At 41.8% G+C, this 21,719-nt stretch overlaps 1 protein-coding gene across 1 annotated transcript; it reads left to right on the plus strand.

Moving 5' to 3' along the window:
* Nucleotides 1-473: 473 nt before the first annotated feature.
* Nucleotides 474-14,404, plus strand: ANGPTL5 (angiopoietin like 5). The gene is made up of 8 exons (XM_065423853.1): nucleotides 474-572; nucleotides 2,644-2,791; nucleotides 3,580-3,683; nucleotides 4,119-4,212; nucleotides 5,197-5,297; nucleotides 11,484-11,604; nucleotides 12,469-12,654; nucleotides 14,085-14,404. The coding sequence occupies exons 1-8, from the start codon at nucleotides 474-476 to the stop codon at nucleotides 14,402-14,404; spliced, it is 1,173 nt and encodes a 390-aa protein (XP_065279925.1).
* Nucleotides 14,405-21,719: the final 7,315 nt, after the last annotated feature.

A 21,719-nucleotide genomic window follows, 5' to 3' on the forward strand; every position in this document is an offset into this window, starting at 1 on the left:
CTGTATTCTGAAACTGCCTCCTTACCCAGAGATATAGCAATGTTAGTGCAAAAATATGGACAGTTTTTTTCTAGGTTAAAGTGTTTATAAAAGGATTTAGACACTAATTAATCATTTTTTCTTTCAACCAGTCCAGCCCACTAAATACAAATAAACATGTTTGAAGGGCAACATTTCCCAAGACCTATCACAATCCTATTACAGTGTAAATGTTAATACATTAGTTGTGTCATATGCAGGTACTAAGCAGTAATTGCTTTCAGGGTCAAAACACTATATTAAGTGCAGTATATAAATCTTCTATTCTATGAATAAAATGTGTTTTGTTAAATCCAGGCATAAAAGGACTAATGTGCTGGCTGCTATTTGTGCTGTACACATTCCCAAATACTTGACTCAGGACCTCATAGTGAACAAGCCTTTCCACAGAAATTTGAAACCTGTTGAAGCGTTTGCATTTCTTCAAGTAAAAGATGATCCAGTTTAGTCCAACTTCATTGATCTGTCTAAATATCATTTTTTTCATTGGGGGTGAGACTGTGCTAGGTAATGTCAGACCCTGTTCTACTAAGGTAAGGTTTTCAATTACATTGATTTGATAAGATAATTAATGCAACTGAATAGAGGTTCTGAACAGTGAGTGATGCTTTTAAAATGTAGATTGTTTTACCCTAGATGGACTATGATGTATAGAAAAGTTAAGTTTTCTCTGAGAAAGAAAAAAACTCTGTTAAAATTGCAGCAAGAAAATTAGTTCATTAACAATGGAACACAGAAACATTCCTCTTAACGAGTGTTATTTGAGTTTTGACTCTTTGGGCCAGTTTCTGATTTCATTTATATGATCCAGAGTAACTCCATTTGCTTCGGTAGAATTACACAGATATTTATAGCTGTATAATTGAGATCAGAATCTGACCCTTTGTCTTTTAATAATTGTTTGCTTTTGTTTTTATATAAATACTGGTTAAAAATAATAGATTGACCCTGTGTACTTGAACATGGATGTTGGTTAATACCAACAGCCAGGTTGGTAGCCAGGATGAAATCCTGGACCGAAACTCTATTTCAAGTGGTCTGGTTTTAACTGTTACATAACATTTCTTGCTTCGCTTTGTGATTATTTTCAACTGAGAGTGGAGTCTGCAGTCCAAGAAAGATACAAATTTATCTGCACAGGAGACACAAGATACTACTAGTAATTCAAGAGATTTTCTAAAACCTGTCAGTTCACAATCTTTTGTAATTTTTGCTTTCACTTTAAAAATGAAAAACAGGTGCCAATGAAAATCGTATTCAGTATTGTGCCACTGTTGTCTTAGTGCCAGAGGGAGGAATCTGGAGCAGGAAGGGAGGACCAAAAATGCTTTAGAAATAATTCTTTCCTTTTAAATTAGGTTTTCCTTTTAAAATCCTAATACTATAAGAATTATGCTTCAGTTTGCACAGCACAATAGACAATCACTATGCAGTGTTGTAACAACACAATGACATTTTTAAAACATCAGTCTTTAGAGGGCTGGAGAAAGGAAATCTGGAGAAAATGTTTGGAAAGTCAATTGCATTTTTTCCTTTCTGCAAGGCAGAAACTAGTTTTGAGTTTTTACCTATATTGTTACAAGTAACACCCATGGTTATCAAAGGGATCAGAGAAAACATGTTTTTAATTTGTTTACTTTGACAGAACTTTGTGAATAATCAGTTTCCCCTGTTGATGGTGCGGGTTTCACACAGCAACAGGGGAGTGAAAAACATTTTAAAAGTGTGAAAATGTTAATGTATAACCACAAAACCCTATGGGGGCAGTGCCTTGAAACTGTTTTTGACCCCCTTCTTTGTTTAGAATTGGCTAGATTTCTAGTTGATAGTGTCCATTTAAACTTTCTGCTTGAGGGAAATTAAAGATATTTTGCTGATGTGGTATTTGATTGTAAATATGAGCTGTCTATGTGGTTAGAGTTTATTGACTTCTTAGCTGGGTAGAGTTATGCATATATGTCAGTATTTGCCTGGTTGGGGTCTACCTGATGAATTTGTACTATGTACTAGGCAGAGTGGGACTACAATTGTGAGTAAAAAGGGATAAGCCTGAAGACCTGCTTCTTCACCACAACATAAATAATTTTGTTTAGACGTGGGGCTTGACTCTGCTAACAAGGACTATTGGATGTGATACTTGCTATATTGTGAGCAGTCTCATTGACTCTAATGGGATTGCTCATGGCAGCAAGCTCTAAGCCTAGCAGTAAGTATTTGCAAAAAGAACAGGAGTACTTGTGGCACCTTAGGTGCCACAAGTACTCTTGTTCTTTTTGCGGATACAGACTAACACGGCTGCTACTCTGAAACCTGTCAGTAAGTATTTGTGAGTTCAGGCCTTAGGATTACAATGCCAGGAGGTGGAAGTAGCTCACCAGCCAGTTCTTAGGAGCCCTTTAAGATTGTTTTTAAAAGTCTAACTTACTTCTGGCTCAATCCTCTGGGGGGGCTTCTGAGCAGGAAACACTCAACAGTACCTGGGCTCAAACCTCTATGGTCTTTGCTTTGAGTTACTAGCTGTCAATTATTGTCTTTAATTTTTTAAGATGAGGATAAAAAGGCAAATTCAAAATATAATCTGTCTTCCATTATTTGGTATAACAGGGTACACTCAATGGCAGTGCTATGGAAACACCACCCAAGACTGCAGAGAAAAATACATCAACAGCTATTTCAAAACAAAAGGAACAATGCCTTGTGCCATGTGATATTCAAGCTAAAATGTTACGAGGAGAAAAACATTACATGTGCAGTATGTATTCATTAAGAAAAGCCTTTGGGTCAGCAACAAACTCACCTATGCTCTATGTACCTATAGCAAACTGTATTTACTTTGATTCTTCCCAGGCACATGGGCCAGCACTACACCTAGCTACTCAGTTTGGGCACTGTGCAGAGGATTTACTGATGGGCATGAAAGGGCTGAGACAGTGGTTATCCTTTGTGCAGATACCCAGGTGGAAGAGGACTCCTTGTGCTCTCTCCCCTGCCTTGTCAAACCCCGCAAAGCTTGCTGCAATCTGCCATAGAATATTCTAACAGGTCGCTTATCTTTTCTGTGTCTCTTTTAACATGCATTATTCATCTTCTGTCTGTCTTACAGTTAGGTCTATTGGCACGTGAGCAAAGCCGAGAAGCATGAGTGTTGGTAGATGAGCAAAAGATTTGAAGCTATGGTGACAAAAAACATTAGATATCTATCTGTCTTTTATTTGCATTTGTATTTCTAAGGTATCATTCACATTGGTACCTAAGAATGCTGTAAGAGGCTGAGGTTCATCCTTGTGCAGAGAGTCTTTCTGAGGGGACAGATCTGCAGAATCAGCCCAGCTCCACTGAAGTCAATAGGGCTATGCCAATTCATGTCTCCTGAGGGCCTAGTCCAGCGCCTATGCACCACGAAGGTCTCACTTAAGCACTCTAAAATAAGTCATCTTTGGTGTTCACTTAAACTTCATAAAATAAGCATGAAGTTTATGCAGCTTAAAATGGTTCTACAGTTTTAATATTATAGTGGGTGACAATATCTTTTTTTTTTAGGAAATTTGCAGAACTCTCTTGTTGAATATGCAAGAAGTACAAAAAAACTGGTAAGAAATATGATGGATGACCAACAATCTTCTTTGGATTATCTTTCTAATCAGGTACTAATTTTTATTTATAATATGAAAATTTCTTTTCACTTAGGACACACATTAATAGTTATTGTGTTACTGTGGTAAATCTAAGTATTTATGGCATGTAAAACACTGCCATTCTTCTTTGATAGTGTCTAACAACCACTGTGCACTCACTTTGCACAGATACAAGGCTCCAGCTCAAGTCCCATTGAAGTCCTTTGAAAAATTTCTCTTGACTTAAGTGGCAGTTGGATCAAGTCCTAAATGATTGCTCAAATACAAGGCAGTAGAAAATCAGGCACTCAGCATGGTCTACGGATATGTAAAGTGTGTCTCACCATGCATCATAGAAATTAATTACAGAACATCTGTATAAGGGAAGAAGCAAGTCATAAGACTTCAAATCTCAGTGCTCCAGTCTGAGTGTATTTAAACGCTTGTTTACTTCTGAACTTACAGGTGAGTGAACTTATGAACAGGGTCCTACTTTTGAATGCAGAAGTTTTGAGAAAACATTTGGATCCACTTCCTTACAAAGCAGTTCAGTCTCATGGTAAGGACTTTTCTTGTCTAACCTTTACATCTTTTCTCTTTATCTTTATAAGTGTCCTGATAAGGAAATGAGAAAAACAAAGTCAAGAAGATAAGGGATTTATAATAGCTACTCAGAAGTGATTTGTACTGCATAAGCTTTGGAGAATTTATGAACTGTTTTAAAATCTTAATTTTGCAAAAGTACTTTGGATTCTTTTTAAAGAAAACTTACGCCAGATGGATAATATTTGTGGAAAATATCAGGTTTGCTGTCACACAGGTGCTGAGTCCCTTCTGAATTGGGGATGCAGGGTTGTTCAGCACCTTGCAAAATCCTGCTTCCTTATTCACACTGGGTGAAATTCATGCCTGTGCATCTGGTAAAACACAAGACTTGTGTTACACTTAAGCCCTTGTTCTGATGCTTCCAAGGAGAGGAATTTCACCTCTAAGCAGTCCCATTGGGTTCTATGAGGCTGCTCACTTGAGTAAGACAAGCAGGATTTGTCCCAATACTTTTAAGCAAAATCTTTTTGATCTATGGTATGATTTAAAGGAATTTTAAACTATAAATCTAAATCTTTACAAGAGGGGGTCAGCAATTGCTTTACATAAAGGGATTTATCTTGCAGCCATTACTCAGGCAAAGTTTCCATTGACTCAATATGATCTTTGCCTGAGTAAGGTCTGCAGGATCAGATCCATGGTATGTAATCTTCTATGCAGTGCTAGTTATGGTTAGAAAGATCAACTGCACCTAATGACTTTTTGTGGAAAGATCCTTTTTCTCTATTCTCTGTCTATTTCTGACCTTACCACATTCCAGAGAATTCAAATTTTCAAAATAAATCTCTGATTAAAGATAATTTTATATTTTACTTGACAATGAAATTTAATTTGAGATCATTCATACATTTACATCTAAGTGCCTTCCTTTTGTCGCAATCTGTATTTGTTATTGCAGTGTTTAACCTAAATTATATTGAATAATTTTGTTCTCTAGGACTGGATTGCACCGATATTAAAGATACCATAGGTTCAGTTGCAAAAACTCCCAGCGGTCTGTACATAATCCATCCAGAAGGATCAAATTACCCTTATGAGGTAATAAAATTATCTCACATATTGGGCAGACTTTACTTGAAAACATGTATTTAGAATATGTTTAATTTTAAAGTATTTTCCTTGGATATTTCTCATTGTGTGAATAAGAATTATATTAAGAGCCATCTAAGTGTCTCTGCCATAATTACAATTTTGAAATCTTTCCCAGTTCTTGCAAAGAAATATAATCGCAGATACAGAGCTGTATTCTCTTTTCATATACAGTGAAAACCACCTGGAAGAAAACTTACTATCTTAGGTACTTTATATGGCCCCATCAGCATAATAGCAGAGTGCTTTATAACACCCCTTGTATGCAATGTTGTTGTAGCTGTGCCAGTCCCAGGATATTAGAGAGACAAGATGGAGGAGGTAATATCTTTTAATGAATCAACTTCTGTTGGTGAGAGAGAGACAAGCTTTTGAGTTTACACAGCACTCTCTTACCAACAGACGTTGGTCCAATAAAAGTTATTTCCTCACCCACTTTGTCGCCCTCATAACGCACCTGTGAGGTGGGGGAAGTGCAATTCTCCCTATTTTACAGGTGGGGAACTGAGGCACAGAGATGCTAAGTGACTTGCCTAAGGTCTCTCAAATCTATGGTAAAGCAGAACCTGATCTTGAACATTCTAGGCTAGTGCCACTAACCAATGAATCATCCTTCTCTATAAAAACTACACATCATTCAGTGAGTGTGTAAGGGTGCAGACTCACCCCTGCGGCGCCTCCTGCTGGTCTCTTCCGGGAATTAGCTCGTCCCAGCTCCGGAGCACCCTCTGCAGGCTGGTGATCCGCCTTACCGCTGGCCCCCGTGTCCCTCCCAGGACCCCGGTGCCCCTTTCTCCGGGTTGCTGCCCCCCTGGCAGTACCCCCACACTCTGGGTCTCCCCACCCAGGGGAACCCCCACCCACTAACCCCATCTCGCCTCAGTGTAAGGCTACTGCCAGTCACCATCTAGCCCCACTCCCTGGGGCAGACTGCAGTGTCAGCCACTCATCACGGGCAAGGTTGGGTTTGGACCTGCTGCCTTTGCCTACCCCTGGGCTGCCCTCTGCAACCCCCAGTACCTGTTGGCCTTATGCTAGGCCGCAGCCTGGGGCTTTCCAGGCTGGAGCTCCCCGGCTCCTCTGCCTTTCCCCAGCCCTGCTCCGCTCAGGTACCCTGTCTCTAGCTCCCTGCAGCCAGGCCCTTCTCTCTCTGAATGCAAAGAGAGTGTGTGAGCTCCTGGCTCCCAGCCTTTTTATACAGGCCAGCTGTGGCCTGATTGGGGCGTGGCCCAGCTGCGGCCGCTTCCCCAATCAGCCGAGCTTTTAGAGCTGCAGCCCTCTCCAGGGCTGCTTTCCAGCCCTCCCAGGCAGGAGCGGGTGCCCACCCTGCTACAGAGTGGAAAAGTCATTGCTTTTTTGCTCTCCTCTCATGAGTGTGAATAAAAGGGCCATGGAAGGGCCATGGAGCATGACTAGACAATGGCACAGACCTGCACAAATACTAAGGAACTGAAAGAAATTCTGTCCCCACACCCACAGATGTCAGGGCATTTTCTTGTAATCTTTATTCCCTCGATTAGTTTCTCAAAACAGAGATGCTGTCTTGCAACATGGACACTGGGTTTCTCACTGTGGCGGCATAATCTTGTAATCTTTATTCCCTCGATTAGTTTCTCAAAACAGAGATGCTGTCTTGCAACATGGACACTGGGTTTCTCACTGTGGCGGCATAATCCTTCCTTATCTAAGGGCAGGGTACAGGAGCAGAGAAAGAGTTAATGCTGCATTAAGCTATGTGGCCTTTTGCTAGAAAATTTGGGGCCTCTTTCCTTGGGAACATATAGGGCTGTGGTTTCCTAGCTGCACTGTCCTTCCCCCCCCCAGCAATGTGAATTTTAAAACCCTCATCAGTACCTTGACGCCTATGTATGGTTGGGTATGCAATGCAAACAGCTGTCCATGTTTCCACACTTTTGCTCTCCACTGTGTCAGCGGGTAAGGTAGTGGGAGAGGAGGATAATGATCTTAGTTCTGATTCTGACCTCAAAGTGTGGGTAAAATTGGAACTCGCAGAACCCAAACAGACTAAATTCTTATTTTTAAAAAAAATATTCAATGTCCAATGTTTTTCTTTTGTTTCTGCTTCTGGGTGCTCTGTTTGCAGAAGTCTATATGTGTTAGCTGAGATTTGGCATTGCATCTACACGGCTTTCCACTTTAATTTTGCATATACATGTCTGGGATATTCAGTTATTGGAAGAAGAATGGAGGGCAAAACAAATACTACAATATAATACCTAATTATAAATACTTCTCTGCTGTAACAAAACAGGGATGGGGGAAGCAGGTAGAAATGTCCCATCCAGCCCTAGCCAATTATATACCCCTGTGATGGGGTATATAAACCACACACTGGGATGGAAGGGGTTGAAGGACAATACCTGGCCCAGTGACCCCCACCCCTCCAACCTTGCAGAGCATGCTCCAACTGGAGACAGGGTTGAAAAGAGAACAACCCAGCTCAGAAGGCTGGAGAGGAGTACAGACCTACGCTGCAGGCTCGTGCCAAAAGGAGCTAGAGATGCCCTGAAGTACCAGGACTGTATGAGCCTGGTTGGTGCTGACAGTTTGGTTTCCTTTTTCTTTTTCCTTATCTGGGACCAGGGAGCAGTGATAGGAAGCAGCCCAGGGAGGATAACTCAAAAGGTCCCCACCCACCTCCAGGGGTCAATGCTACTGACCCTTCCTAAGGCCCTGGGTTGGAGTTTGGTGGAGTGGGTGGGCCGGCATCCCCTACCACTACCCCATGACTGAGTGGATGCTAACCACTAGGCCACCCACCCCACTGAGGACCCTACTATTGTATCCCACAAAATAGTCACAAAACTCTGAGCCCAAACCTGTAGTCCTGTGTAGACAAAACTGTCATATATGGCGAAATCTAATGAAAGGGCTAAAGAAGGGCCTTGGGAGCCCTCAAAAGTAGCAGAAATGTGGTTCTTCTCCCAGCTGCAGAGGCTACACAGTGTGTACTAAAGAACTTTGTCCTTCAGTAGTTCTCTCACCGCAGTGTAGGAGATGGGGCTTAGGACAAAAAAAAAATCTACCCAGAATCACCGGCCAACTCTACCCATGGAAGTGGACTGCAGAGGCCACAGATGCTACTAAAGCAGAGGTAGTGTCCACAGAAGCAGTTGCGTTAATGCTCCATAGATTGTTGTGAAGAGGATTCTCTCTGTCCCAATTCCAGGCAGACCCACTGCACAAAACTCATGTATTCCAGGCTTTCTTCAGGAGTCAGGATTTGGCTCTGAAGTGGAGGATTCCAGCTGAGAAAACTATTCATGCCTTTTCCAAAATCAGGTGTTTACTGGAGGAGATATAACTATTACCTCTCAGTGAGAAAAGAGATTGCTCAGTCCATTTGCTGAAACTTTTGGCTTCAAGTGGTTAAATTATGACCTGTTTCAGAGCACAGTGCAAACACTTCTGGAATGAAAAAGTTCTTTTCACTTCAAAAGCATTTTTGACACTTTTCTACATTTTGCGCTTACTGCCAATATGTGAAGACGTGGGAGACATCAAGTAAGTGGGGAGATGCCTTAAAATACTGACAGAGTCAGGAGACAAAGGAAAAAATAGTCATAAATTAATTATAACCATGAAGGAACAATAAATAATGAGAACAAAACCTCCACTTACAGAAAGGTATCTCATTTCATGTCTAATAGATGTCACACAGATCTGAATGCAGATCATGCTGACAGGATCTCCCTGAAAATGTCCAAAAGTATGGGTGTGTATTTTATTAAAGAATGATATTAAATGGAAAACATTTTAATGTAAAACCACCTATGTGATAAGGCATAAAAAGAGCAAAAGACAAACACATGTGTTTGTAATTAAAGCTTAAAACATAGAAGAACAAAAGTCTCAAGAAATTAAGACATAAACCTGTAGACAAAATAACTCATAATTCATTTCTAAGGCACTCATAGTCAAGAGCTGTGGAAGGCTTGTAAAACATAACTAAATGAAAAAATTACAAAAAAGACAGTATGTCCCAGTAAAAAAAATACCAAAGCCAGCATAAAAGTATTAATTTCAGTAACCAATTGTCCAACAACAATAAACAAAAAGCCCCTCAAATGAACAGAAACTAAAATAAAAACAAAATATCTTTAGCCTTGTCACAGTTTTTGGGGTGACTGTACTTTGTCTCCCTCCTGTGGTCTGCTCTAGAAATGCCATTAAGCTCTCAGGCCATCACCTCTCTATGGGTAGAGAATTATATCCTTCTCTCTTCAGACTGGGGTTTTTAGGCTGCTCCTGTAGTTCATTGTGATTCTCCCAGCAAGCAGGTCTGACTTGCTCTAGCCCCTGCATTGTTCTTTCTTTCCACAGGTTAGGGCCAGCTCAAAGCATCCAGGAAGTTGACTTACTCAGCTACCTGAGGATTCAGGAATCCCCAGGTTGTATAGATTCAGCATAGTGAGCTCTATGCTATCCCCCTCCTGGCTCCAGCATAAGGGACATTTCCAGAGGAAAGAGGGCCTGGAAAGAGTGCTGCAGTGTTCTTGCAGTCCCTGGTTGCAGGAAAAGCCACTTGGGGCCATAAGCAGCTGGGTGCAGCAGAGTGCAGCCCTGAGGCTGCTGTAACTTGTGCTGAGATCCAGACTGGCTCCTATCCAGACTCAGGCTCTGGGAGTGGCAAAGGTGACCAACATTACAACTCCTCTCCTTTGCTTTGCTGTATGCTGCTGTGGCACAGCTAAGGATCTGGCTCATAAACTTTCTGCTGCTTTCACTCAGCAGAACATGGAGACAATTTACTAAACTCGCTCCAGGATTCCTTCCTTTACTTAAATTATTATCAGTTACTGAGCAACAACAGTGTACTCAGTACTTACCCTTGTTGTCATGAGTACTCCCACTGACTTACAGCTCTAAGGAGTTCAGCTCCATTAGTGTTAGTAACATTTGGAGCCTAGAGATAAATAGGTCACTGTCTGCAACCGCCATTGTAAGCCCTGTGATGATTAGACCTCCTTTGAACAAATTTAGGTGACGTGATGTCTAAAATGGTGCACATTGTTCTGCACTAGGGCTCCTAATGTTGATAACACCTGTGCAGCTGAACTAGTTATGGTGGGAAATATTTGAAAAATGTCTTTAGTGTACACAAGCCCTGACAATGGGTGAGTATGCCAATATTTGAGTCAAGTTATATTGGGGCTCAAAAGGTTTTGAATGGCAGGAGAAAGTGAAGCACATGATGTGATATTCCCTACTGAGGAATGTGATCTCGCATGCATTGGCTCTATCTCTAACACACCCTACAGCATAAATTTGACTAAGGTACCAATCCAGTGAAGAACTTTAAGCATGTGAGTAGTCCCACTGCATTCAATGGGACTACACGCTTGCCTATGTTAAGCATGTACTTAAGTGCTTGATTGGATCAGGATCTATTTTATGCAGAGTTTTCCATCCCACTAGGGTAAATTAGTGTGATTCTGATATATCTGAAAAGAAGCTCTTTCTTTACTTCCTATACCTGGTGAGTCCTTCAGTTAGGAGTCTGTGTTTCCCGTGCATAACAAACAATACTGGAAAGGAAAAAAAATTCTCCGATAAGAAGTTTTTTGGAAAACTAAATTAAGAGGATCAGTAGGAAGCAAAGGAGGAAAATGCACAAAATGGTGATGAAATATTTTTCGCCTTTAATGTCTTTTTTCAGTTTTGTTCTGCTGAAGTAGAAATGTAATACTGAATATTCTTGCACATATATGTAATTTTGAACATTATTAATACATACCCACTGCAAATGTTTCCAATTCAAACTGAGATAAATACAAACATAGTAGAATGTTTATGGGTGTGTGTGTCTGTGTCTACACACATACTTCCCCCAACACATCTGATAATACATTTATTCATATATATATGTAAGGTGGTTCCACTAGTTCAGTAATTCTCTGATCAAGCCTTCCAATCAATTAACAGGCAATATAGAAATATCTTATAACATTATTGGTTCCAGTCATTTATCTTAGAGTACTTTTGCTGATACATTTTAAAGGGATGTTATTTTGGAAAATGTCCTGGTTTTTAAAAGTTATTTTCCATGTTGCAGCTGCATCAGTAAGTGGTTCATCAGAGGATATTCACTAGCCATTGACATTTCTGTTTTAGGTTTTGTGCGATATGGATTTTAAAGGAGGGGGATGGACTGTGATTCAGAAAAGAACCGACGGGGTAATTGACTTCCAAAGAAATTGGTCAGAATACCTGGATGGATTTGGAGATCTTTCAGGTACTAATTTAATATGTTCGAGAGATTAACATTCTAAATTTTCCAGATTCTAAGTATATTTTCTTATTGTAAAAAAGGGCTTTGGACCCAATCGTGAAAATGAAAAGTTCTGTCTAAGGACAGCTCCTCCTTCAGAGGAGCTTGTTAAAGGAAGGAAAGCTCACAATTTTTCAGCTTCAGAAAGAACCACAACCCATGCTGGGCAAGCTTTCATGGTCTGAGGCTCATAAATGCATCACACCTCAAACATGTTCTTATCAAGAGGGTTTGAGATTTGATGTGGCTCTAACATTTAGCAATGTTACTATTAAGATTGACACTGGATTATGTGTGGCCAAGCAGACAATCCACCCAATTTTTTGTACACCTGTACTGTATACTGCAATTTAGTTCTCGCTTCTGTATATATGTCACTGAGGCCATGTCTACACTACTGGCTAAATTGGCACTGCTGCGATCGATGCAGCAGTGTCAATTTAGTGGGTCTGGTGAAGACACACTAAGTCGATGCGAGAGCGCTCTCCCATCGATGTCTGTACTCCACCTCCCCGAGAGGCGGACGCTATGTCGATAGGAGAGTGTCTGAACTAGCGTAAATTAGATCGACTCACAGCGTTAGTGTAGACCAGCCCTGAGTAAGGACATGTGTACAGGAGAATCCAGTTCATAGATTTTCATGATGAACTAGAGAACCTTCTCCTCCTTCCTAAGCCTTTTAAGTAAGCATATTCCTTTCAACCAGCACAATATTCATTACTTTTGGTCCAGGAAGGGAAATAGAGTGGGGAAAATGGAAGAGATAATTTTGTTTCTATAGATATTTTTTACAAAGTTTATGTGATTTATATTATATTTTTTTCACAGGGGACTTTTGGCTTGGACTGAGGAAAGTTTTTCATATAGTAAATCAGAAAACAACAAGCTTTATGCTTTATGTGGGTTTGGAATCTGAAGATGACACATATGCCTATGCATCTTATGACAACTTTTGGCTAGAGGATGAAGCGTGTTCCTTTAAAATCCATTTAGGGCGTTATTCAGGAACTGCTGGTAAGACCACGCTCTTAAATATTAAAATAAGTCTGTCTAAAAAAGGTGGAGATGATGAAATATTTAGTTAGGATAATATGAAAAATGTCCATTTCTAATTTGTGTTTTTCTATAAAATAAATTATTTCTGTGAATGATGAATTTTCAAGCTGTGAAAGTGAGTGACTATTAATGCTATGGTGATTGGTTGGAGCAAGGTTTATTTTTTGTATAGGCATAATCCCCCCCCCCCATCCCACCCCAAGAAGGAATTTGAGTAAATTCAAGTTAAGTGTGAGATATATAATGCAATAAGGGTCTGATTCTTTAGCTGCTCTGGGCCTGATCTAAAGCCTACTGAAGTCAATAAGAGTTTTTCAGATGTTAGTCACGTTGTTTAATGGACTACTGGAAGATGCTTCGATGCCATGCTGATGAGGGTGAAAAAAGAAACTGAATAGAATAAATCAAGCCCAGAGTGTGCAGAACTTCCATTGATATCACTGGCAGTTCTGTAAATGTAGTGGATGAAATCACAATTTAAGTACTTGTATCGAAGAAGAGTTAAGGCCATTCCAAACGGGTAAAGGTATTTCAATTTTCTATTAACGATCTTACAGTACACTTCATCTCATTTCAGCCCTTTTGCTTTCCAGTCACATTTATTAAAATGTATCAGTATTCCTCCAAAACTATACTGATGGTTGCTAACTTCTCTTCACACTTTGTCTCTCTTGGTAGCCAGCAGTAGACAGTCCTTTGTCTTATTTAACCTGATGTGGGAAGTAGTAATATTCCTGCTTAAAGTACAGGACTGGTTGCCTAGAACTCCTGTGTTATAATGAACATAGTTTACAGACTTCCTTTCTCTCGGGGGCCCAAAGCCACTCACAGTGGACTAGATTTCAAAAGTGACCTCATATTTTAGATTCCAACTTGAAACAGCCCTCACCTGGAGCTGTGGTTGCGCAGCACCTGTGAAAACCAGGCCTTAGGTGTCTAAAAACGGGCATTCAAAATTAGAGGCCACCATTGAAAATCTGAATCACAACCTCTCTTTTTTCTGTTTCCCCATCTTTTGTTTCTATTTTTGAGGACAGAAAGCTCTAGATTACATGCATGCTAAGTACTTATTGTTAGAAAGCCACATTAAAGCCATGATCTGTTCTGACTCTTCAAATTCTCCTGCAATTCTCAGTATTCCTCCTGGTTTCAGTAATAACTATTCCTTTCTTTCCCTCTCTCTCCAGCACATAACTCTCCCTCTCTCTCACACACACAGTTGTGGTGTCATGCCACAACACATCACCCTGGATGTTTGAAGAAATGCAGCTTTCCAACAAATGAGGATAAAAAATGCAATTTATGCATTAATTAGAGGGCTTTGGTTTTGTACAAAAAATAATTATCTTAACATTTATGGCAGTTTCTTTCTGGTCTGTTTCACTCAGGTGATGCATTTCGAGGATACAGAAAGGAAGATAACCAGAATGCAATGCCCTTCAGCACTTTTGATGTAGATAATGATGGATGCAACCCAGTATGCTCTATCCAAGAGCAACCTGTGAAGAGCTGCAGTAATTTCAGCGATAACACTGGCTGGTGGTTCAATCAGTGTGGCCTTGCAAATCTCAATGGTGTTCATCGTTTCACAGGAAAGTTTCTTGCAACAGGGATTCATTGGGATACGTGGGCAGAGAATAATAAACTAATCAGAATTAAATCAGTTTCGATGAAAATTAGAAGAACCTATAATCCGTATTTCAAATAGCAGCCTATTAACATAGAATTATAGCTTTTCTTGCAATTATGCTGGTTGATATATCAGCATAATCTTAAAGCCTCTCACTTGTAGTTAAATAATCCAGTCTTACGAATTATGTTAACTATTTACATACAGTACTACTTTGTTAACTGCACTTTTCAGCACTACTTAATCAATTTTATTTCCTTTATGAAATTATGCCTGATGATATAATACTACCGTATGTCAGTATAGCTCAGTGGGTTAGCACCCTCACCTCTGAATGAGAAGGTCCTACGTGTAATATTTATCATATGAGCACAAGGCTTTTCGCGTTCATTAATTTCTATTCAGCTGCCTCTTATGAAATTCTCAGAACTGGTGGCAGCATTTTAACACACACATCTTTGCATTTCACATTTTTTTTAAATAATAAAGTGACAGTAATGCTGACTTTTGAAATTAGTTTCTCTGCATATCTGAGTTGCCAAGAAACAATCAGAAAAAAAAATCTATCATCAGTAAAATGCAGCAAAACACATGTATGTCATTAAGATAATTTAGAAAAATACATTATTTCCTTTATCTGGCATGAATTTCCAGACTCCTGCAATCCTTACTTAAGCAAGACTCTCACGGATTTCAATAGAAATCCCATTAGAGTAGGGTCAACATGGTCAAGGATACTTTCAGATCTGATTTGTAAACTAGTTAGGCATGCACTTCCACGCCCCAAAACTATGGCTCTATTTTGCACTCACAAATGCATGGCTGATTTCTTTAACAAGTGAGTCCTTAATATGTAAAACAGATTTAGGGCTTTCTAATGGCCTAAATTATGAATTCACTAAAAATGAATGCGTGCACGACATGCATGATCACCAACAGACCTTGTAGGAATTTCAAAATGTCTTTGAAATTGTAACTTTTGGAACTATGGACCTGATCTTGCATCTCTCACTCTATAGAAGTGCCTATTATATTAAATAATCTGGATTGTTTGTATTTTTTTCTGTCAGTAAAAATGCACGGCTATCAATAAAAATATGAATATTGTCAGAGCAATTGTTGTTTCAGAGTCTGGCATCCTTGTTGCACAAAGTATATGTCCCTGTTTCGCCCGTCTTTTGCTTCAGTTTTAATCAGGAGTAACTGTTGTAAGCAATGTTGTAAACCTAAAAAGGGTGTCTATGGACCACATTCTCCACTACCTTGCACCCTGGGTTATCATTTACATCTCTAAAAAGTGAGTGTGAAACATGATCAGTTCAGAAAGGTCATGTTTTACACCTTCTTTCCACAAATGTAGTTAACTTCACAGGGGACAAGGCGGTGGGGAATCAGGCCCTGTAGGTGTAGAAAGTCACACCTAAATGCCAGTCATCTTCAATACATTTTTAATGCAAACCTTACAGTGGATTCTGACTCAATTACACTAGTCACCTGTCCCACTGTATAAACACAGAACTGAAAGACAAGTATAAGACAAGTGACAACAGGTGTAGACAGACAGATGGGGGAACATAAGAATCAACGAGACAATACTGGTCAGCACACCAGCTGTCTAACTGGTGTCAAGTTTTTTGTAGACAACATGGCAAAAGAGAGATTTGAGGAATGATTTGAAGGAGGGCAATGCGTTGGCTTTGCAAATGTTTACAGGGAGCTCCTCCCAAGTGCAAGGGGCTTGCATGGGTGAAAGCATAAAGGTGCTTGTTTGAAACTGTAACAAGTGGGTGATGAAGGCTGGCATCTTTGAGCAGGGTGGAGGTGGGTGTTAACATTCATAGATGAATAGAATTTAAGGCCAGAAGTGACCATTAGATCATCTCGTCTGACCTGTGTGACCCAGGCCATTACATTTCATCCAGTTACTCCGATATTGAGCCCAATCGCTTATGTTTGACTAAAGCATAATTTGTGTTTTGGCTAAAGCATCTTCCAGAAAGGCATCCAGTCTTGATTTGAAGACATCAAGAGATGGAGAATCCACCACTTCCCTTGGTAATTTGTTTTGGTGGTTAACCAGCCTAATTTTAAAAATATTCTGCCTTATTTCTAATTTGAATTTTTCTGGCTTCAGCTTCTAGTCACTGGTTCTTGTTATGCCTTTCTCCACTAGATTAAAGAGTCCCTTAGTACCCAATATTTTCTCCCCAATGACGGTACGTATACCCTGTAATCAAGTCACTGCTCAATCTTTTCTTTTCTTTTTTCTTTTTGATAAACTAAACAGATTGAGCTCTTTAAGGCTGTCATGGTAAAGCATTTTCTCCAGCCCTTAAATCACTTTTGTAGCTCTTTTCTGTACCTTCTCCAATTTTTCAACATCACTTTTAAAATGTGGACACCAGAACTATATGTGCTATTCCAGTATCGGTCTCAGCAATCACCTCCTTATTTCTACTTGCTACTCCCCTTCTTATACATCCAAGGATCGCATTAGCCATTTTTTGCCACAGCAACAAGCTCAAGTTTTGTCACTTTGCCAACTCAGGGCCCTAACAGCGTCGGAGCGGTCCGCCATATGGTCAGCGGGGAATCCCACTGAAACATGCTGACCTCATGAGGGTGCGAGGTACCACCCCCTCACCCTCCCTGGGTCACTTCCTACCGGCTTTCCTGCAGCAGCAGTCCATAGGGTATCGGGGCCTCCAGGCTCCTCAGCGCAGGACGGTCCCTGGGGTTCCGATAGCGGCAGACCTCTGGTCCAGGTCTCGGGCTCTTCAGCTCCCGTAGGTAAGGGTTGTAATGGCTTCTGGGCTGGAGCCCCTACCAAGCGTCCTTCCTCCTCATCAGACCCCCCCCAGACTGAGCTATGCTGCTCACTTTTACACTGCAGCAGCAGTTGGGGCCATGCCATTAGCAGAAACATCTCTCTGACATAGATTGCTGGATCTCCTCCATAGGATTGGAAAGGAATCATAGAATCATAGAATATCAGGGTTGGAAGGGACCTCAGGAGGTCATCTAGTCCAACCCCCTGCTCAAAGCAGGACCAATTCCCAACTAAATCATCCCAGCCAGGGCTTTGTCAAGCCGGGCCTTAAAAACCTCCAAGGAAGGAGACTCCACCACCTCCCTAGGTAATGCATTCTAGTGCTTCACCACTCCTAGTGAAATAGTGTTTCCTACTATCCAACCTAGTTGAATAGTTCCTAATATCCACCCTCCCCCACTGCAACTTGAACCTCTCTTTTCCATTCTGGTACCTTGAAAACCACTATGTTCTTCAAATGTTGGCCAGTCTTTAAAGAAGAAATTGCAGTCTGGTGACATAGCCCCAGAAAGGAACTACTCCGTCCCCACCCTCTTTGAGACAATATGGCTGTCTTCTTCTTCCTTTATGCTGCTTTTCCTGGTGAGGGTCGTGGCAGCAGCATGGAGAGTAGGGAGGACCAGACCTCCCTGTCCTCTGCTACAGGTTCCACCTTCTCCTAGAGTATTCCCCAGCGTTCCCAGCCCAGCCGGGAGATATAATCCCTCCAGCATGTCCTGGGTTGGCCTCGGGGCCTCTACCCAGTGAGACATGCCCAGTAGAGTTCCAAAGGAAGCCTCCCAGGGGGCATCCTTATCAGGTGCCTGAACCACTTCAGCTGGTGCCTCTCGATCCAGAGGAGTAGTGGCTTTACTCCAAGGCCCTCCCGTATAGCCGAGCTCCTCACCCTGTCTCGGAGAATATGCCCAGCCACCCTGCAGAGAAACCTCATTTCCGCCGCTTGTACCCACAATCTTGTCCTTTCAGTCATTACTCAAAGTTCATGACCATAGGTGAGGATGCGGCCATAGATCGACCTGTAAACTGAGAGCTTTGTCTAAGAACTCATCTCCCACTTCACTACCACTTGGTACAGCTCCCGCATCACTGCCGCCACCGCCACACCAATCCGCCAGTCGATCTCACTCTCACACTTACATTCGCTCGTGAACAAAACCCCAATAAACTTGAACTCTTCCACTAAGGGCAACTGCTCCCCCTCACCTGGAGAGAACAGCCCAATTTTTTCCAGCCACTTCATACTCAGCAAAGAAACTTTCAAGTGCGTGTCAGAGACCATAGTCCGAAGAAGCAACAAGAACAACATCATCTGCGAACAGCAGAGATGCCACCTCTGAGTCCCTGTATCAGATGCACTCCACAGTTTGGCTGCACCTTGATAGCCTGTCCATTGTAATAACAATGCCAAGAATACAAACACAACTTTCACTCTGAAAATAGAGGGACCAGATAGCATGCGAAAGCAGCACCAGTACCTCATACTCCCGCAGCACTTCCCACAAGACATCTCAGGAAACACGGTCATTTGCCTTCTCCAGGTCTACAAATCAAAGGTAGACCAGAGTATCAAACTTCCATGACCCCTCAAATATCTGTGAGAGAGCAAAGAGCTGGTTCGTTGTTCCACGTCCGGGACAGAATCCACATGTTCCTTCTGAATCCAAGGTTCAACTAATGGGTGTAACCTCCTCTCCAGCACTATGGCATTTGCCGGGGAGACTGCAGAATATGATCCCCCTATAATTGGAACACACACTCTGGTTTCCTTTCTTAAAGATCGGTACCACCACCCGGACCTTCCACATAACATATAAGAGACGCGTTAACCACAACACCCCAGCGTTGTCCAATGATTTCAACATCTCTGGATGAATCTCATCCACCCTTGCTTCCTTTACTGCCATAGCAACCTCATCAAAAGAAATAGATCCAATCTCACCAGAAGTTTCCTACGTTGCCGCCTGAAAGGACGGCATGTCCATCCGTTTGAGGAGTTCCTCAAAGTGCTTCTTCCATCTCTCAACAAGCTCTTCAGTCGAGGTCAGTATTTCACTTGCTGAGAATAGCCTGGGCAATGCGCTGCTGACCCCTCCTAAGGCGATGAATGGTTTGCCAGAACACCTTTGAGGCCATCCAGTAGTCATTCTCCATGGTCTTTCCAAACTCCTCCTAAGCCCAGGCTTTTGCTTCAACAACCGCCCAGAGCCACAGCCCTCTTGGCCAGCCAGGACCTCTCAGCCATATCAGGAGTCCTGTTCATGAGAATTTCTCGGAAGGCCTCCTTCTTCGACTTGACAGTTTCCCTTACCACTAGTGTCTACCAGTGGGTCCTAGGGTTGCCACCATGACAGGCAGCCAACTGTCTTCAGGCCACAGCTTTTTGTGGCTGCCTCAATGATTGAGGCCCTGACCATGGGCCACTCAGACTCAATATCCAAGACCTCACCCAGAATGCAGAAGAAGTTCTTCCAGCGGTGGGAATTCAATTCTTTCCACACAAGGTCCTCCACCAGCCATTCCCAGGCGACCTGCACTGATCATTTGGGCCTCCCATGTCTATCCGTGCATTGGATCCAACTCACCACCAAGTGGTGATCAGTTGACAGCTCTGCCCCGCTCTTCAACCAAGTGTCCAGAACATATGGCCTTGGTTTGAAGAGACAACTATGAAGTCTATCATCGATCTTCAGCCCAAGGTACTCTGGTACCAAGTACATTTCAGAGCAACCTTGTGTTCGAACATAGTGTTCATTATGGACAATCCACAACTAGCACAGAAGTCCAATAATAACTCACCTTTCGGGTCCAGATCAAGGAGGCCATTCCTCCCAATCACTCCTCTCCAGGTATCTCCACTGTATGACCATTTTACATGTTTCAAAACATTAGTATATGTATCTTACCATTATTAGCCCGTGCACTTTCCACAGAGGCTACAAAAGTTATCTGGGAAGCAAGGATAGTCTAAGAGTTGCATTTCTGGAATGCTGAAAAGTATCAAAATTGTGGCCTACTACAACAAAGTTATGTTATAAGAACATAAGAGTGGCCATTCTGGGTCAGACCAATGGTCCATCTAGACCACTATGCTGTCTTCTGACAGTGGCCAATGTCAAATACTTCAGAGGGAATGAACAGAATAGGCAGTCATCAAGTGATACATCCCCTGTTATCCAGTCCCAGTTTCTGGCAAACAGAGGCTAGTGATGCTCAGGGTATGTTTACACTACCCGCCGGATCGGCGGACAGTGATGGATCCAGCGGGGGTCAATTTATCGCGTCTAGTCTAGACGTGATAAATTGACCCCCGAGCACTCTCCCGTCGACTCCTGTACTCCACCTCCGCGAGAGGCGCAGGCGGAGTTGACGGGGGAGCGGCAGCAGTCGGCTCACCGCGGTGAAGACACCACGGTAAGTCAATCTAAGTACATCGACTTTAGCTACGTTATTCATGTAGTTGAAGTTGCGTAACTTAGATCGATCTCCCCCCAAGTGTAGACCAGGCCTCAGATCATGCAGTTGCATCCCTGACCATCTTGGCTAATAGCCATTGATGGACCTATCCTCCATAAACATATCTAGTTCTTTTTTGAACCCTGTTATAGTTTTGGCCTTCACAACATCCTCTGGCAAAGAGTTCCACAGGTTGGCTATGCATTGTGTGAAGAAGTACTTCCTTTTTTTGTTTTAAACTTGTTGCCTATTAATTTCATTGGGTGACCCTTGGTTCTTTTGTTATGTGAAGGAGTGAATAACACTTCCTTATTCACTTTCTCCACACCAGTCAAGATTTTATAGACATCTATCATATCCCCCCTTAGTCATCTTTTTTCCAAGCTGAAAAGTCCCAATCTTTTAAATCTTTCCTCATACAGAAGCTGTTCCATACCTCTAATAATTTTTGTTGCCTTTCTCTGTACCGTTTTCAATTCTAATATATCTTTTTTTAGATGGGGCGCCCAGAACTGCATGCAGTATTCAAGGTGTGGGCATACAATAGATTTATACAGAGGCATTAATAATTTCTTATTATCTATCCCTTTTCTAATGGTTCTAATGTTAGCTTTTTTGACAGCTGCTGCACATTAAGTGGATGTTTTCAGAGAACTATCCACAATGACTCCAAGATCTCTTTCTTGAGGGGTTACTGCTAATTTAGACCCCATCATTTTGTATGTGGGATAATTTCTCAGCTTCTTCCAAAGGAAAAAAAATAATGCTACAGTTGTCTTTGAATTGCCAGGACCTTTTGCTCCTGAGAGGGAAATCATTCCACCAGAAGGGCAGGACATCACCGCCGAGGCAGATGGAGAAGGACCCTGGAGGACCTGCTCATTGGTGTGGACAATAGAAATCATGAGCAGTTTGAGTTCCTTAGGGTATGTAAGGATTGGGCTCTTCAGCAGGAAGAGATGCTGATGAACTGGTTCATGGAGCAGGAGGCATGCCTTAGAGCAGGGGAGCATGCCCTAATGGAAAGGCCCATAGAATTAGTGGCCGAATTAGTTCAGGGCTCGCCTGCTGCCATGTTCACTCTCCATGAATCACCAGCCCTGCCTCGTC

The sequence above is a fragment of the Emys orbicularis genome, chromosome 1, assembly GCF_028017835.1.
Source record: "Emys orbicularis isolate rEmyOrb1 chromosome 1, rEmyOrb1.hap1, whole genome shotgun sequence".
NCBI classification, from domain to species: domain Eukaryota; kingdom Metazoa; phylum Chordata; order Testudines; family Emydidae; genus Emys; species Emys orbicularis.

Bases quoted from the DNA above. Each gene is read 5' to 3' on its own strand.
- ANGPTL5 (XM_065423853.1), top strand. From the start codon at position 474: ATGATCCAGTTTAGTCCAACTTCATTGATCTGTCTAAATATCATTTTT. The intron at 4,213-5,196 runs GTAAGGACTTTT...TTTGTTCTCTAG, and splicing joins CAAAGCAGTTCAGTCTCATG to GACTGGATTGCACCGATATT. The intron at 11,605-12,468 runs GTACTAATTTAA...TTTTTTTCACAG, and splicing joins TGGATTTGGAGATCTTTCAG to GGGACTTTTGGCTTGGACTG.